This window comes from Ovis aries, chromosome 16 (assembly GCF_016772045.2).
Source record: "Ovis aries strain OAR_USU_Benz2616 breed Rambouillet chromosome 16, ARS-UI_Ramb_v3.0, whole genome shotgun sequence".
Lineage (NCBI taxonomy): Eukaryota > Metazoa > Chordata > Mammalia > Artiodactyla > Bovidae > Ovis > Ovis aries.
In genome coordinates this window covers 31,423,070-31,440,496 of record NC_056069.1, presented here as the reverse complement: position 1 = coordinate 31,440,496, position 17,427 = coordinate 31,423,070, and the positions used below count along the sequence as shown (strand labels likewise).

Sequence of the window (17,427 nt, the reverse complement as noted above, 5' to 3'; positions counted from 1 at the left end):
TAAATATGGTGATGTACTAGTAACTGGGGGAAGCCCCTCTGAGGGATATTTGTGCTGATACTTGAAGGTGGCAGGGAGCCCAGTGGGAGGAACTGAAGAAAGCATTGTGGTCAAATTGCTTACATTGTATCTCCTAACCTGTTACACTCTGCTTTTTTCGCACTGTTTTTCTTGTTCCCTCTGCTGCTTCTTCCCTTTTATGTGAAGAGGCTGGTCTCTCAAGAAATCTTAAGTTAATTTGAACATTTCTTGTTACATTTGGTATAATCACGAAGTCTTTTTGGAAGTATGGTTTTGTTCTTTCCCAATAGACAGGTGCAATAAACAGTACTTTTGGTGAGCTTATTTCTCTTTTGGTTTCATGTATTTTGTAGCATAAATCTTTTGAGGTGTTCAAAACAAATGAAAATATTTGGTAACATGAGACAAATTCAGATAAAATTTAGTCTTAGCTGAAGTGCTCCATTCTTAGCTTGCAGCAATACTGCCCACATTAAGGTGTGTGTGTTTTTTTTTTTTTTAAAGAGCTGATTCTCTTCTCATAGATCTGCTGAAAAATACTTGGAGTAGAGAGACTAAATAGCAAATGACCAATGCACACAATTCTGCATATTAAAATGAAAAAAAATCTTGATTAATAGTGAATGCTCCACAAGACAAAACAGCAACAACTCTAAAGTTTTATAAAACTTTCTTCTCAAATCTGAGATAAATTGTTCAGATTTCTTAAATGGTTCTTTATTAATAATATACAAATATATATTTTAAAATTTACAAGTTAGATAAAACACCTCCAAAGTTAGATATCATTTCTCATATAATCATTGTACACAAGTCATGTATATATATAATTTCTTGGCTTTCTAATAATATTCTACCAATCACTTGAAATAATATCTTCAGGGTTTAATAATATATTATACTAATTCCATTTTTCACCATTTAGAGTTTGATAGAAGATTGTCAATATCCTGAAGGATTTCAGAGGTTTTTTTCAATGCCACTGATACACTCTTTTCATTAACTTCTTTTAGCAAGGTTTCTGAAGATTTTGGTTTACAACAATCCAAAGACTGTTTGTTTTTCTTGTTAGAAATCTGGTTTAGGACACCACTATTCTCCAATAACACTAAGTTGCTTTGTTAAGGAGCTTTCCCCCTATACAGAAAACCTAGCCTTCATATTAAAATATTATTTTTCTATTGGGAGGAAGATCTCTTGGATTCATAATAGAGTTGGGACATCAGAATTTATCAAGTCTATCCCTTATATAAATGAAGAAACTAGAATATAAGAAAGGGAAAGGAAAAGACAGTATGTATGTCTGTGTTTGGATGGAAGTTTGGTGACAGGGAGGAAATAAAAGAATTAAAATCTTAGTAACATTTCTTGAAGGGCTTCCAGGTAGCTAAGAATCTGCCTGCAATGCAGGAGACCGAGGTTTAATCCCTGGGTAGGGCAGATCCCATGAAGGAAATGGCAACCCACTCCAGTATTCTTGCCTGGGAAATCCCATGGACAGAGGAGCCTAGGGGGCTACAGTCCATGGGGTCGCAAAAGAGTTGAACATGACTTAGTGACTAAACAACAAAAACATTTCTTTAAGTGATGAAGTGATTTAGGAATGAAAGGGAACAAAGTAGGGGTGAGAGGAATATGAACAATCTGTACAGGGTATTTTTAAATAAAACATCTAGAATGAAAATAAATGTATCCGCTATTTCAGAGCTACTTTATTTGAATACGATTATGGAAAAATAAGAGGATAAAAGAAATTTAGATGAGTGGGGTAGGAATGCACAGAACAAAAGGTCTAACAAGAAAAAGAAGTAGGAGTCCAGTCTAAGCTGGTAACAGAGGAAGTTCCTGAACTCACCTCCTCCCACAAACACACTGAATCTATGCTACATACAGAGCCAACTCTCACTGTCAGAAATGCAGGAACTACCCAAGTGACTGCTGTACACTTCAGTGACTGCTGAATGAATAAGAAAACATCCACAATGAAAGAAATGGGTAAGAATGAGACAGGCTTTCACTATAAACCCCACCCTCAGCACAATAGGGGGGAATTCACAGTTCCCAGCTTCACCCCGAGGAGTAAAGGGTTTGGACTCAAGATCTAATGCTTCAATTTTTTAAGACTTCCAAGTGTGGGACAGGCCCCTAAAACTCCTAGCTCTGAGCAGACAAACACTCATCTCCCAATCTTTCCCTAAAAGCAGCCTATCTGCTACTTTAAAAGCTTCTAGGACTTCCCTGGTGGTCCAGTGGCTAAGACTCCATCCCTTGTCAGGGAACTAGATCCCACATGCCGCAACTAAATATCCTACATACTGCAAAAAAGATCAAAGATCCTGCAGGCTGCAACTAAGACCCAGTGCAGACAAATAAATTTTTAAAAAGTTTCTAATTTAGCACACAGCTAGGGGCAGAGTATGATGCCCCCCAGAGGAAGGCTGGCAGGTGATAACTCCATATTCCTTCTCTGGCCTGCTCTAGGTTGTTTCTGTCTCCCTGAAAGGAGCTTATACACAATAGAAAAAATCAATGTAAAAAAGCTGGCTTTTTTTTTGCAAAGATAAAATGAACAAAACTTTAGCTAGACTTATCAAGAAAAAGAGCTCAGATTAGTGAAAGAGGGGAAATTACAACCAATACCATATAACACAAAGGATCATAATATACTATGAACAATTATAGACCAACATACTGGACAACTTAAATGGATGGATTCCTAGAAACATACAACCCATCAAGAATGAATCCAGACCAAATGCTAGTAAGGAAATTGAATCAGTAATCAAACACCTCCCAACACAGATGGTTTCATTGGTGAATTCTACTAAATATTTAAACCAATCATTTCCAAAAAATAGAAGAGGAGAAAATACTTCAAAACCGATTTTACAAGGCTGGGATTACCCTGATAACCAGAACCAGATAAAGACACTACAAGAAAAGAAAATTACAGGCCAATATCCCTGATGAACACAGATGCAAAAGTCCTCAACAAAACATTAGCAAATTGACTACAATAATATATTAAAATGGTCATATACATGATCAAGCAGGATTTATTCCAGGGATACAGGGACGGTTCAACATATGAAAATATGAACACCACATGAAAAATGAAGGATAGAAGTCATATAATCTCAACAGATGCAGAAAAACACTCAACAAACTGGATACAGAAGCAACATACTTCAATATAATAAAGATCATATATGATTAGCCCACAGCTAATATAGTCAACAGTGAAAAGTATACCACAACAAAAGATCCTCATGCTGCAACTAACACCAGAGGCAGCCAAATACACAGACATTTTTAAAAAAGAAAATAAGAAAAAAAAAATATATATATAAAAGACATAATGAGTGTTGATAAGGATGTGGAGAAAAGAGAACCATTGTGTACTTTGGGAGAAATATAAATTGGTACAGCCACTATGGAAAACAGTAAGGAAGTTTCCTCAAAAAATTATAGACAGAACTACCATATGATCCACCAATCCCACTTCTGGTTATATATATATCCAAAAGAAATGAAAACAGTCTGAAGAGAGATCTGTACTTCTATGTTCACTTTAGCATTAATCATAGTAGTTAAATATGGAAATAACCTATTGTTGTCCATTGTTGGATGAGTGGATAAAGATGATGCCCACATATATACACACAATAGAATACTATTCAGCCATGAGAAAGAAGGAAATCCTGCCATTTGCAACAACATGGATGGACTTAGAAGGCATTTTGCTAAGTGAAAGAAGTAGAGAAAGACAAATATCAATACTACATGGTGTCGATCATATGTAGAATTTTTTTAAAAAGTCAAACTCATAGACACAGAATGCAGAGTAGTAGTTGCCAGGGGCTGGGTGGTAGGGAAAGAGGGAGAAGTTATTAGAAGCATATAAACTTTCAGCTATAAGATGAATAAAGTCTGAGGATCTAATGTATAACACGATGACTGTAGTTGATAATATCATGCTGTATGACTGAAGTTTGCTGAGAGGGTGGAAATCAGATGTTCTCATCCCTGTTGTCCCCAAGAAAAAGAGGTGGAAGATATGTGAAGTGATGCTTGGGTTAATTAACAAGATAGGGTAATCCTTTCCCAATGCGTATGTGGGTCAGGTCATTGTGAGGTACTATTTAAATACCTTATAGTTTTTTCAATTATACCTCAATGAAGCTGAAATTTTAAAAAAAAATAACAGTAAATAAAAATCATACAGATTTTACAAAAGAAAGAAGTCAGAGGCAGTTCTCAGTTATAATGTTAGAACATAATTATATAAGTGTGAAAGTCTCCATGGGCTAGCTTAAGCCTACAAGGGAAAGAGAGAAATTGTGCAGGACATTACATTATATTTAAAGGATACAATTAAACTTCTGTATCTTTTCAAGTTCAGAAGCCACAGACCTATGCCAAAAAAAAAAAAAAAAGGTTAATGCCAGTTGTCCGATTCTCTTATATCCACAATAGTTCAAATAAGCATAGTTAATTTTTTTCATAAAGATTAGAATTTTTAACAGCGAAGAACCTAGAAATTAAGAATTCTCTTTATATTGACTTTATTTAGCCACAGATCACCTTGACTCAGCTGATAGTCTTTCACGAGTTAGGGGGCTTCCCAGATAGTGCAGTGGTTGCCAATGCAGAAGCTGTGGATTCAATCCCTGGGTCATGAAGATCCCCTGGAGGAGGAAATGGCAACCCACTCCAGTATTCTTGCCTGGAAAATTCCATGGACAGAGGAGCCTGGCAGGCTACAGTCCATGGGGTTGCAATGAGTCGGACACAACTGAGCGATTGAGGATGCACCCAAGCATGAGTAAGGCAAGTGAACAGAAATCCTCCATCCCAAGGACTTCTGAATTCAGTACAGAGGTTGGGAGGTAATGAGCCTTCCTGGTATAACTCAGTACTGATCTGGCATACCTTCTACTTTCCTCCACAAGGTTTACTCAAACTTTAAAAAATCTACTAAAATCTCATCACTTCTATGAAAGAAATGCTCTCTCCTTGAATGCCTATACCATTATGTTAATTAATCATAAACTTCTTTGTAATGCCTTTTCTTGAACAATTTTAACTTTTTAATCTTCATACCTTGATAGTTTCTTTGGAGGAGAAGGGATCTTACACATACAGTAAAACCTCATTTATATGGAACTTTTAGGGAATGGATGGTCTCTAGAGCTAACTTTTTATACAATTGAATTAGGTGTCCAAACATAACTATTTTCTATTAAATTTCTTCTGGAATAGACTAATCATTTCGTTGTTTTCTTAAACAAGTATACTAAACATTCTTTTCTCTTTGGCTTGAAGGGTTAACACTGACTGTTACCATGTTCCATAGAAACAGACACTGGCAACCAGTATTGGGTAGAGGGCTGAATGCATACAAATCCAGGAGAACCTTTCATGTGTATGTTGCCTGTTCCCTCATCACTAGATGAAACATGAGCACTGGCATACAACTAGAAAATAGTGTAACTGTACTAGCTCTCTGCAAAATTAATGAGGACATTCACGTCTAAAACATCTCTCTATCCAAGTCACTAGAAAAGTCTTTTCACAGTTTACAAAAGGGTGTAAGACTTGTCTGCTTTACTGACTTTATTATATACAATGGACCACATGCACCTTGTCAGCCTGCACTCTTCCCTTGTACTCCAGCCTATGGATGGAGAATAAGAGAAATATATCATCATTTTAAGCATCTGTAGTAAAGACTTGGATGTGACTTACTCTAAAACCTGCTGACTCTTCATCATTGCAAAACACACACTCCCTCCACCCTTTCACACATGAGAAACATTTTCTGGGTGTAAGCAACAACACAAACTACCTTTAATGCTGTTTCTCATACGATAAGCCAATCTCTTATGAAATATCTCCTATTTTTTGACAAGCATCCTTATTAAAAAGTTGAACCAGTAAGCTAATAATAGAAGTTGAGTTGGAAAAAAAATACTGAAATACAATTTAGATAGTTGTTTATTATGTGACCTCTTCTCTTCCTTCAACCCTTTCACTTTTATAAGAAAACAAGAATCACAGTGCAGACGTCTTAGGCTTTGCGAGGGGAATGGAGCTGTTGCACGCGCTCTATTTCCCTTCCCCACTCCTCAATTTCTTGTCTCCCCTCTGCTCTGCATTGCTTCCACCCATAGCTCCTTTCACCAATCTGTACTTCTCTCAACCGCTCAATTCTCAGTTTGTCTTGACAGCTACCCTCTTCTAAGCTTTCATACAAAAAGGCTAACGTTTTACAAATTTTAACAGCTAAGCAATAATGAAGTAACCAATTTTATAGCAATTTCCTACATAGCTGAAGAGATGGACCAAAGCTGAATCCTTAAGATACCTGGATATTCAAATAACATCCACTGATTTGATTGTACCTCTTTCTCTAAGTAACTCAGGAAAACGTTATCACCTTAATGTTTATATTTTTCACCATACTATGCTAACTACCTTACAACTTAAGTTTATTTTTTGGCCACACCACATGGCATGTGGGATCCTCTTCAACCAGAGATTGAACCCACACACCCTGCAGTGGGAAGCATGGTGCCTTCCATTACTGGATGGCCAGGCAAGTCCACAACTTACTTAAATTTAAAGCCTCCTAAATTTTTCCTGATATCATTCTTTTGTAATATACCCACAGTGACACTAACTTTCCTAAGGATCTTTCTTCTTGTCATTTTTTTCCCCATATCAGTTCAGTTCAGTTCAGATATAGGAACTTAAAATTCTGTGAAGTCTGAATTCCCCTTATAAGATCTATTCCTATCCATCAAGGTCACGCCACACCCAAAAGACAAGTGTCTGCTCCACAAAAACTTCTTACTGTCTCCACAAGCCAAAATATCCTTTTTCATTTCTACACTTGCTTCCTCTCTAAAACTCTTAACTCCTTCAAAGCCCAGTTCCAGTCCTCTGCACACAGAAAGGCACACAGGAGGGACTGAAATCTTGCTTTATTAGTTGATTTGTCAATTAATTTGAGGGAGACAATATAATAGAAATTATTTAAAAACCAGTTTTTCCTGAAAGCTTGTTAGTCAACATTTTATTTCCTTTAATATTACTAAAATATAAAAAAAATCTCCCCTAAAGTTTTCTATAAAGTATCCAAGATGAATTTTTTACACTAAGAGTCACCCATTTTAATATGAAGTTTTCAATGCAGTTTTCTGATCTTTAGATGAAACATACTATGATAAAATATAATAAATGAGATATCCAATTAAAGATAAATTATTGCCAAGATTTAAGCTAACAAAAAAAAATCATACTGGTTAAATATATTTAACTAAGAGAAAGTTTTCTTGGGAAGAAGAGTCAGTTTACCATTTAACATTCTAATAACTGAGGATTAGTTGGCTCTTCTACACAGATTAAGTTTAAAATAAATATAAATACCAGCTTTCTTCAGGAACAGAAGATGAAGGATGTATGGGTATTTCTTGCTGACTAATCTGGGTCAGCCTTCTGCACCATGATATTACTGTTGTCACATATCTAGATTGAACACATTAAGAGAGATGTTTGAAAAATGAAAATGTAGAATATTTATAAAAATCTTCAAAAAATTATTAATTTGGGGAAAAAATTCTAAAGTAGGGTTATTTGAAAATTTTTTTTCATTCGTTAAAGGCCAGTTTTTCTCATTCATGATTAATAAAAATGAGATTTAAGAATCAGAACAAAGGTAACACTTAGATTTAATTCAAAGTTCAAATGCCTAAATTCTCCTTTTAATTTCTAAAGTAAAATGAGTTTCATTAAATTTTATCACGAAAATATCTCTACATATATGACTAAGTGAGTATTTGCTTTCTAAAATTTAAACCAGAACACACCTATTAACACACACACACATTCTTAATTATATGTAACTCACTGGATATACAAAGTAAGTATCAAGTTCAATAAAATGAATGATCTGGAATGACTGGCTGAAATAAACAGTATGCTTTCTAAATACAAATTTGCTTATCTTTTGAGGCAAATTATTCAAACTACCAATAAATGTTGGAGCATTTAAATTAAAATGCAATAAATCCCAACAGGAAAATAAATTAAGAGGTAAAACAGCAGTTGTTTTTTTGAAGATCCTCAAGTAAAACTACTAACATGTCAAGAACATCACAAGAAAAATGATTATTATAACAAATTCCATAAGCCAAAAAAGAAAAAGCACACTCATGAAAAAGCTGATTTCAATAATCTCCATTTTAAAAAATTATTTATTTATCTGCTCTTAGTTTGCAGCATGTGGGTTCTAGTTCCCTGAGCAGGTATCAAACCCAGGTTCCCTGCGTTGGAAGCACAGAGCCTTAGCCACTGGCCCACCATGGAACCCCTAATCTTTTCTATTTTAAGAATAATCATCAGCTAGTTTATTTCTCTTTATAGAAATATACATAAGTTTAGCTATTTGTGGCTCTAAACCTTATTTCAAATCGGTTAGCGGATTAATGGGCTTCCCAGGTGGCGCAGCGGTTAAGAATCCACCTGCCAATGCAGGAGATGCAGGAGACATGGGTTAGATCCCTGGATCAGGAAGATCCCCAGGAGTAGGATATAGCAACCCACTTCAGTATTCTTGTCTGGAAAATTCCATGGACAGAGGAGTCTGGAGGGTGACAGTCCATGGGGTTGCAAAGGGTCGGACACAACTGAGCATGCACACACTAGGGGAGTAATTAGTTAATTCGTTAACACAGCTGACCACAGTCCAACCTCTGTAACAAGCCAGTTATAACATATTTATTTTGAAAAATCACTAGAATACAAATGGAAATGATTAAAGCTGACCTGATCTATTTAGTTATGCTAGAGGACAATATAATTGTAAATTCTGAAATCTGCTGAAATGACTTCAAGCCACATGGAAAAACTAAAAGTATATATATAATATTTAAATGTTTATATGCTTCCTCTTGGTCTAAAACTAAGTTAAATAATATAAATGCTTCTTCCATCTAAAAGGAAGATATTTACTAACATGAAGTTATTTTTTTTAATTGTTTTTTAGTACCTTTCATATGGTCTGGGATGTTGAATTTGAATTAACTGATTTTGTCCATCAGGAAAAGTTAACTTACACCAACCTAAGGTGAGACCTTGATTTGCCTGAAGAAACAAGGAGGAAAGGCAAGTTTTATTATTCAAGAACTGAAAAACAAAACAAAACTTCCTTCTTACTTAATTTTCAATTAAAATAAGAAAAGTAGATGAATCATTAAAACTTTATTTTGACTAACTTAAAAGTTATATTTTATAAGGGATATGGATATTATTTAACCACCACTCTTATATAGGTGATTATCAAAAGAACAAAAATACTAATCCTTTTCTCTATAATGAAGTTACCTTTATAAAAACAAGGATTTGTCATACTTTTTTTATTTTTGATAGGAAATCCAATGAGCTTAGTAAAGCCTCTTGACAGATTTTATACTTCAAAAAATAAACTGAGATAGTGTAGAGTACATCATGTTTTCTTTGCACTATTTCCACAGATTTAAAAAAAATGATAAAAGAGAGATTTCAGCCTGAAGTATAATTACCTGTCTCTTTTCAATAAAAGAGCCAAAATTCCAATTCAGGGTTAAAGTAATGCCATCTAAAAAGATAGCATGTACTTTGTCATCTGAGTATGCAAGAAATCTTCCCACGCCGGGCACGAACGATTCTCTCAAAAGCAAAGGCAGTACACTGCTGTCATTTATCCCAGGCACCTAAAACCAGAAAATAAAAACAGCAGGAAACAGTTATGCACTAACAAGACTGAAATGATAAATGAACTCTGAGCCAACTTCAGATTCTCATTCAGAAGGTGAATATTGCAGAATTCTTAGGCATGTTCTGACTTTCCAGAAGTGGCTATCCAAGAGTCCATTATAAACAGATTAAGTTCTAGTATCTTTCGAAAGTCACCATTCTGTTAAACTTTACATAGAAAATAGACAAAGAATAGGAACTAAAGCAACATAGAGATTTATAATCAAAGTAGTATAAATATAGAAATCAAGGTCTGAGAATCACTTCCTCCAAGTCAACATTAAAAAAACTTACTTTTACAGTTATGAACATAGAGTAGTGTGATATGTTTTAAAAGAACTGTTTTTACATACTTCAAATCCAATCAAATCCCCTGCCCTTCCCCCTCTACTAAGAAAGAAGAAACAAAAACAAACTATATACAGTAATAGCATAATACAACAGACCAATTTTGTAGTGTTTATTAAGTGGATTTTTTAGTAAACCAGTATTAATGTGACAAAGAATTTCTCACATGACTTGGATGAAAGTAATTTGAACTTATAAATATGTACACAAATAACAAAATGATTAAAAATATCTTGCTTTTAAAATAAGATACCATTTTCCAGCAGCATATACGATAGTTATGGCTTAAAGAGAGCCTCATCTTGGCACAATGCTGAAGAATTCTGTGAACAAGAAAAATACTTAGACATTTCCAAATATTGTCGTTTTCCAATTCTAGCAACCCATTCTCACTGCTATACAACTTGAGGCAAGTAACTCATTTCCACAAAAATATGTTTGGACCTCTTTTCTTCCTTAAAGGGAACTACTTATTATTGCTTCTCTTTGTGCTAATCTTACACAGTTAAGGTTATTCCTCTAATTTTGGGCAATGAAAAAAATCCAAATGGAGAGAATTTTCAGAATTTGCTCTTTTTAAGAAGCGACAGACGCACAGTACATGAAAGGTTTGGTATAGACTAAGGGTGGTGGGGATGTGAATCAACTGTCCCTGGAAAATCAAATGACCAATTCTGTTCCTTCAAATCTACTTTGGAAGTTGCTTAGACATAAGTCTGTAAAAGCAATTTAGTTGAACGATCCACATTAATCCCTCTAGGCACCACAGTCTGATTAATTAATTAAAAAACACATGAGCCAGAGAACCAAACTACAGTTCGTCTTCTGTTCACTCTCAGAAATCAAGATCACTTCTAGGACAGTAAAGAAGTATGAGAACTTAGAAGTACCATCACACCTTCAGCTTGACACTGAGGGGCAATAATGATGCCCCAAGCGCCCAGAGAAAAGGCACGTTTTCTACTAGCAGTTGCTCACCACATATGGATGTTTCTCATATTTAACTTCAAAGCCAGAAGTACTCTTACAATGACATCGTGAACACTTTATTTTATAAATGATGAGACCAGAAAAGCTGACAGATTTTACTGAAGACATTTCTGCTATACCTATCAATTCTTAACCTTTTCCTAAGCACTAGAAAATGCATCATGTTTCTCACACATACAACACCGAATTCAGCTGAACAGGAAGCACTTACCTGATTGCCTGTTTAATCAGAGAACACACAGAAAATGGACTTCCTGGCCTATCCGGAGGAAGGTTATTTACTGAGTAAGTTTTCTCTTCTCTCTGAAAATTAGGTTAAAAAAAAAAAAAACACAACCAAAAACCTCAATAATAAAATTTGGCCATTATTACTTAGCTACTTTTTTCTTGAAATATTTATCTAGATAGTGACAAGGCAAGCAGTTATTTTAACTTAATCAAAAGCCCATAAAAGGTAAATTTTAAAGGTATTTTATGATGCTTTTATACTTTCCCAATTTTTTTAAAGTCTAAAATTCCTATCAAAAGTCATCCTATATAAAAATTATAGTCTAACAGCCTATAACTTACTGCTCAATTTAAATCTTGGCTATACTCAAATTAACAAACTAATTTCCCTGTGCATTAATAGGAAACCTATGTAAGTACACTTTTCTCTTTAGATATACCCAAAAGGCTATTGTATAAGCTTACAGAACTATTTTAATTGAATGAATATATCATTTTGTCATTAAAAATTGTTTTTTATTTATTCGGTTGAACCAGGTCTTTCTCACTGCAGGCAGGACCTTTAGCTGCAGCATGTGTGATCTAGTTCCCTGACCAGGGATCAAACTGCACTGGGAGCACAGGAGTCTTAGCTTCTGGACCACCAGAGAAGTTCCCATTCTGTTGTATTTTATTAATGGAAGAACAACTGCCAGTTTGTGTTAGATAATAAGATAATATTATTATTTACAGGCTCAACTTCTTGAATTAGAAAAAGAATGGTTTTTGTTATTCCTCTGAATAAATAAATATCACAACAGCAACAAGTAATATTTATTAAACAGATACTATGTGCTGGGTGCTATGCTATGTAGTTTGCAAAGGATCATCTCATTTACTCCTCAAAAAAATCATGAGATATGAACCTAATGCTGGAGGGCAAAGTAGCAGTGGAGATCTTAACTAAACCACAAGAGAATGTAGCTCATACTTTACTATCAGTGAGAGAAGATGGGCTTTGAAGTCAGACAGAGCTGGATTCATTTCACAGGTGTGCCACTCACTAAACTACAGTGATGGGCAGGTTAGACAAACTTTTGTAAGCCTCAGCGCCCACAACCTACGAAACAGGAATACTACCTACAATCCAGATTGTCCCAAGGATTAATGAAATAATGCGTTTACAAGGCACCTGGGACAGAATTTAGCCTACAGTAGGTAGTCAAAAAATAGTCTCTCCTCGTTTATCCTGGACTATAGACTCGAGTATCTAAGTCTCTACTGGATATCACAAATAATTTTCAGCTTCAACATATCAAAAATGAAATTACCTTCACTTCAAAACCTGCATTTTTTCCCCTGCTTCTTGGTTTTCATTATAATCTCAATAGTTTTATACTTAATGGTGGTCTGCCTGGCTAGAATGGAGCTCCATGAAGGCAGGGGCTTTATCTGTTTGCTGACTTCAGTGTGTGCTGTGCTTAGTCGCTCAGCCATGTCTGACTCTTTGTGACCCCTTGGATTGCAGCCCACCAGGCTCCTCTGTCCATGGGGATTCTCCAGGCAAGAATACTGGAGTGGGTTTCCATGCCCTCCTTCATGGGATCTTCCCAACCTCAGCATCTATTAGCACAGTGTGCTAAGTCACACGGTAGGCACTCAAAGTATCGCCCTTCAATTATTTATGTTTTTTTCTGTTGGATATTGAGTCTCTTGAAGGTGCTTATCTTTCCTACTGCTCTATTTCATTAATTCTAAAATGCTTACTTTTCACAATTTAACCTCTCGGAAATAAAGACACATCTTATGAGTTTCTTACAACTGCTATCATGAAGATGGGAATGAGATATTACAGAATTTAAATCTCTTATGGACATCTCTTGGTAAGACCAAAAAGTGCCATCATCAATACACTTTAGGTTTAACAAGTTTTTGATTTAATCTAGTTCCTGGTACCCATACTCACTGATTAATTCAATAATTTGTCATTATTTTCAACTCCCTCCTCATCCCCAATATCCCATCAGTCCTTGATATTTCTTGGGTCCTTTCTTATCTTTCCATTCTCATGACCACTGTCTGGCCCTCGCACTTTCTTGTCTATACTATTACAAATGTCTTCCAACTGGTTCTGTATCTTGAAGTGCACTTCTTCCTCACCTCATCTTCCTCTGAAAACAACCAACAAAAACAGTATGTCACTTCCCTACTTAAATCCTTCAGAGGCTCTCTAAAAGCAATGCCCCATTTATGAACTGGCTCACCTTAGGGTCTAATCCCTTCTCTGGACATTTCCCCTACTATCCTACCTCTGTTTTAGTCTACTACAACCTACCACAGCATTTCATTTCTTTCAGTACTCAATACTCGCCCCCAGACTCTTGCCTCCACTTAAATGACATTTATCTACCATTCTATGCACTAGCAAAATAGTGTGTTGAACAAGACAAGGGTTACCTCTAGGTGGGTAAGTTAGTAAACAAACATCAATCAATATGAAAACGTCACAAAGTACTAAATGCCCCAAGAAGAAAAAAGAGGAAGGTAACCTGATAGGGAATTTTAGGCATAGCTCTGATAGGGAGTGTTAGGAGTAGCTTCTTTAATTTGGACAGTCAAGAAAAGCCTCCTTAAGGTGCCACTTAAATAGAAATTCTAATGACAAGAAGCCAGCCAGCCAGAACTAAGCAAAGACAGTGTTCCCTTAGCTATATGCTCCTCAAACTCTGCCCTCTTTTGCATAACTTCTCCTTTAGAATGATAAACCCTGGCTTAGCAGAGACTTCCTCCAGAATGCTTTTCTGGAACCTTGGAAACTGGTCAGGTACCCCTCCTTATGTGGTCGCAAAGCACCAAGGTTTTATCTCTATGGAGGCACTTACATTGTGAGTTCCTATCAATCTTTCCTCTTTAATTTTTTAATTATATAAGCAATGATACATTACTATTTTTTGGTAGGGGGAGAGGGAAAGAGTTAAAAAATATAAAATTTAAGTCCCTCCTGACTTCTCCCTCACAAAATCCCAGACTCCTCACCAAAAGTAACCACTTCAGTTTTTTGTTTAATCTGCCCAGACCTTTCCATGTGCACTTACACAGGTGTTATATATACAGTAATATAACTGGGTTTGGAGTTTGGTTTTTGTTCTTTATGCAAGAGATATCATAGTATATATGTTTTTTTCTTTTTGGCCACTCCACATGGCTTGTGGGATCTTAGTTCCCTGATCACCAGGGATTAAACCCTGGTCCACAGCAGTAAAAGCACAATCTTAACCACTGGACCACCAGGGAATTCCCTGTACATATTCTTACGTAACTTTTTTTTTTTTTTCACTCAACAGCGTCTTGGAGATCTTTTGATTTCTGTCTCTCTATGTGTCTACATCTTCCTCATTCCTTTAAACTGTCTTGTGGCATTCCCACCATCTGCCAACCATAGCTTAGTTCACTATTTTCCTACTGACGAACATTTAGATTGCTTCCAGTGTTCTGCTACTACAAACAAGACCACAATTCACATCTTTGGCCATGCTTCTCCATATATATGTGCTAATATTTTTCTAGGATAGATGTCTAAGAAGAATTTCTAGCCAATTTCACTTAATACTGTCAAGTTGGCCCTCATGAAGGCTGTAAATTGACTGATGAGAGCACCCCTTTCCACACACCCTTGCTGGCAGTAGATATTATCAACCTTTTGACAATTTGATGAGTGAAAAATGTTATATCATTGTTATCTTAATTTGCATTACTTTGATGCAAGTAGTAAAGTTGAACATGTTTTCAAATACTATGGGTTACAAAGCACAACCGTTCTTATTCTTTACTCATTTTCTATTAGGTTTTTTTTTTTGGTCTTTAGCCTTTTAATCCATCTGGAATTTATTTTGGAGTGTGTGTTCAAGTAAGGAACAAACAATTTTACTCCAAAAGGAAAGCCAGCTGTTTCTAGATCTTTTCACTCAGGTAGACAGAGAAGAGTGAATGTGTTGTATACAGGGGTCTCAGATGTGAACCCAAAGCAGTCCATCACAAAGGCACAACTTGTCTAGAAGTTCTGTTTTATCCCCAAAACACATGCTGCTACTCCATGATACATTTGCTTCATTATAAAAATTATCAGCCCCTCCCTATGATACCTCTGAGTAAAACTGAAGCTCCAGGAAGATATTCTGCATTTATCTTGTAGTTTTTTGAACTCTGATAGATGGAAGTCAGCAGGGTAGATATTTATGCGTACCACTCTATTTGCCTGTTAATTATCTTATGCACTACATGTGTACATACGCACACACACACACTACTGGTCATGCTTTCATCTCATCTGCCCGTCTGCCTACTGACTAGACTGTGGGTTCTTGAGGACAGGAGCTCTTTGTCTCTACCCAGTACTTAGAAGTATCCTGCCTTTGAAAATTCAATTAGTATTTACTGAATAAATAAATACTTTCCTATAAATAGACTTCAGGAGGGAATCTGCTCTAATATAGAGTAAAATATTTATGAATGAAATGATTTGAGGTATATTTACTTAAAAATAAACAGGGAGTAGAAGGGGCAGCAGGAAGTACGATGGAACATGCTGGGTAATGGGTCATGAAGGTCAGCTATACTTCTCTTTCTACTTTTGTATATACTTGAAATCTTCCCTAGTTAAAAAAACAAACAAACCTGCTTAAGTTTTAAGTCTTCTCCCTAGCAATCTAACCACTCAAATACTCCACTCTGTAAGTACAGAAAACATATTGTATTCCATCCTGCAAAGCAAAGCTGTGTGATACTATGGTGACCCTTATAAAAGGGTGGATTTCAAGTGTCAGAATGGGAACAAGTAAATTTAGATTATTAACAAAATTTCCACATGATTATATTTTGGCCTGATATATTAAATATATGATGCTGTGTTTTAGTGTTTTCAATGTCAGAACAATTCTGTTCAACTTTCTAATGGTATATGAAGATTTAAGAGTTAAGAAGTGTTTTAAGTACTTCTGGTGGGGGGAAAAAAGAATGTGCTTCTTAACGTGCAAATATTAATTCCAAGAAGTATCTGTCCATCTGTCCTAAGCTGTGTCCAACAATTTGCAACCCCATGGACTGCAGCCCACCAGGCTCTTCTATCCATGGGATTCTCCAGGCAAGAATAATGAATGGGTTACCATTTCCTTCTCCAGGGGATCTTCCTGACCCAGGGATCGAACCTGCCTCTCTTAAGTCTCCTGCACTGGCAGATGGGTTCTTTACCACTAGTGCCATCTGGGGAGCCCTCAAAGAAGTACACTGATTCAAATACCACTAGTTTCAGTGTTTCAGTGACTAAGCAGCAAGCAGCAGCGTGACAAAAGAATTACTGGTAGTAAAATTATATTAATTCTCTAGACTAAGAAGTAGTAGCAAGAAATGCTATAGAAGATCAAAGTTCCCATGTATATATTCAGTATTATTTGGAAACAGCTATCTATCAAAAATCTTCTTGGACCTCCCTGGAGGTCCAGTGATTAAGACCCCTTGTTTCCACTGCAGAGGGCATGGGTTCCTGTTTGGGGAAGTTTCCCATGCACACACTGTGGCCAAAAAGAGAAAAAAAAATCTTATTGATCTTATTGTCAACATACCTCTTCTGATTCTTCTCGAATGGAATAATATGTAAAATAGTTCCCCAAATAAGCTCCTTCTGATTTGAAAACAGATCCATCTCCAGGATAAATCTCTATTGAGTTCACATGTTTATGGGTTAGTCTAGGGAAAAGAAATATCATTAAAAAAATTTTTTTTTTTCTTATTGAGATTAAAACATACATGAAGGCAATTTATAGAAGTCAGGCCTCTTGGCTTATCATCCTGGTGTCCCACTGACAGTCATAGTGGCTGGCACAGTAAAGTCACCAAAGCAATGCCTACTGCATAGGAGTTAAATATGACAACTCTAGAACCTAAAAATAATATTCTGTAATAACGAAACTAGTAGAATCAATACCTGATGAATCAGATTAGCTATGTGTAAATGGAGCCACCCTAAAAGAAGGTGACTGACTGTACCTGGAGCAGCCGGGTACAATA

The 17,427-nt window shown here is 35.9% G+C and overlaps 1 protein-coding gene across 13 annotated transcripts in view; it reads right to left on the bottom strand.

Annotated features, from left to right (window-relative positions):
• Nucleotides 1-716: 716 nt before the first annotated feature.
• Nucleotides 717-17,427, bottom strand: part of C16H5orf34 (chromosome 16 C5orf34 homolog) — a 31,865-nt gene continuing 15,154 nt past the window's right edge. For all 13 annotated transcript variants that reach the window (XM_060400448.1, XM_027980084.3, XM_042233803.2 and 10 more), the window contains 8 exons: nt 16,983-17,106; nt 11,369-11,460; nt 10,421-10,490; nt 9,606-9,776; nt 9,074-9,168; nt 7,453-7,551; nt 4,394-4,434; nt 717-1,129 (listed from right to left, as the gene is read on the bottom strand). In XM_060400448.1, coding sequence (XP_060256431.1) covers nt 936-1,129; nt 4,394-4,434; nt 7,453-7,551; nt 9,074-9,168; nt 9,606-9,776; nt 10,421-10,490; nt 11,369-11,460; nt 16,983-17,106 — 886 coding nt within the window. In that variant the 3' untranslated portion in view covers nt 717-935. The remainder of the gene's footprint in view (nt 1,130-4,393; nt 4,435-7,452; nt 7,552-9,073; nt 9,169-9,605; nt 9,777-10,420; nt 10,491-11,368; nt 11,461-16,982; nt 17,107-17,427) is intronic.